This window comes from Aureococcus anophagefferens, assembly GCF_000186865.1.
Source record: "Aureococcus anophagefferens unplaced genomic scaffold AURANscaffold_818, whole genome shotgun sequence".
NCBI classification, from domain to species: domain Eukaryota; class Pelagophyceae; order Pelagomonadales; family Pelagomonadaceae; genus Aureococcus; species Aureococcus anophagefferens.
This window is the reverse complement of record NW_008706104.1, coordinates 1-706: the sequence shown is the minus strand read 5'-3', so window position 1 is coordinate 706 and position 706 is coordinate 1. Positions and strand designations below refer to the sequence as shown.

The 706-nt window shown below is 66.4% G+C and overlaps 1 protein-coding gene across 1 annotated transcript in view; it reads left to right on the top strand.

The window, feature by feature from the left end:
- AURANDRAFT_69044 (hypothetical protein) overlaps positions 1–204 on the top strand; it is a gene marked incomplete at both ends in the record, with an annotated part of 2,858 nt that extends 2,654 nt beyond the window's left edge. Inside the window, one exon of the mRNA XM_009044792.1 lies at positions 22–204. Within this exon, the coding sequence (XP_009043040.1) occupies positions 22–204 (183 nt within the window). The remainder of the gene's footprint in view (positions 1–21) is intronic.
- Positions 205–706: the final 502 nt, after the last annotated feature.

Here is a 706-nt window from a genome sequence, read left to right as displayed (position 1 = left end):
GCGGAGCCCCGCCCGCCCCAGGCGAGCCTGCCCCTGGGCTTCACGGCCTTCTCGCTCGCGAACAAGTCGTCCTGGCTCGCGTACGGCCTCCTCGTCCTCGACGACCCCTACATCTGGGCGCCCAACGTCCTCGGCCTCGGCTCCGCGGCGACGCAGCTCCTCCTCATCCTCCGCTTCGGCCGGACGCCCAAAAGCAACCGCTAGACTTCGAGAAAACCTACTTATTTCACCAAAAAAAGGGGCGTCTACAAAAACACCACCAGGCACTCCACCGCGAGACGCAACACCGACCGCGCGACTTCGCCGTCTCCCGTAGCTGCTGGGACATCGACTTCGAGGGCTGCGACGCAGAATGGCCGAAGCCCGGCGACGGCCGCGACGCGGATGTCGAGCAGCCGCGCCGCGCCAAAAATCCATGAGGATGCTGTTTCCAGGTGAACAACAGTGAATCATCGTGTTCGGACCTTTGCTAGACCGCGAAAATAACGTCCGCGGGGCAAAAATGTCCGCGGAAAAAAATCCCGACATCAACAACGACGGGCGGCGGCTCCCGGATGATCCGCGCGGAGGCGCCGTCCGCTCCGCGCGGGGTGCGACCCGACGAGCCGCGCCACATCTGGCCGTGCTTATGTTCGCATGCTCGGGCCGTGTCGCGAGACGGGGGGGGCGGGGGGGGGGAGGGGGGGCTACGCGGCCGCGGCCTGGA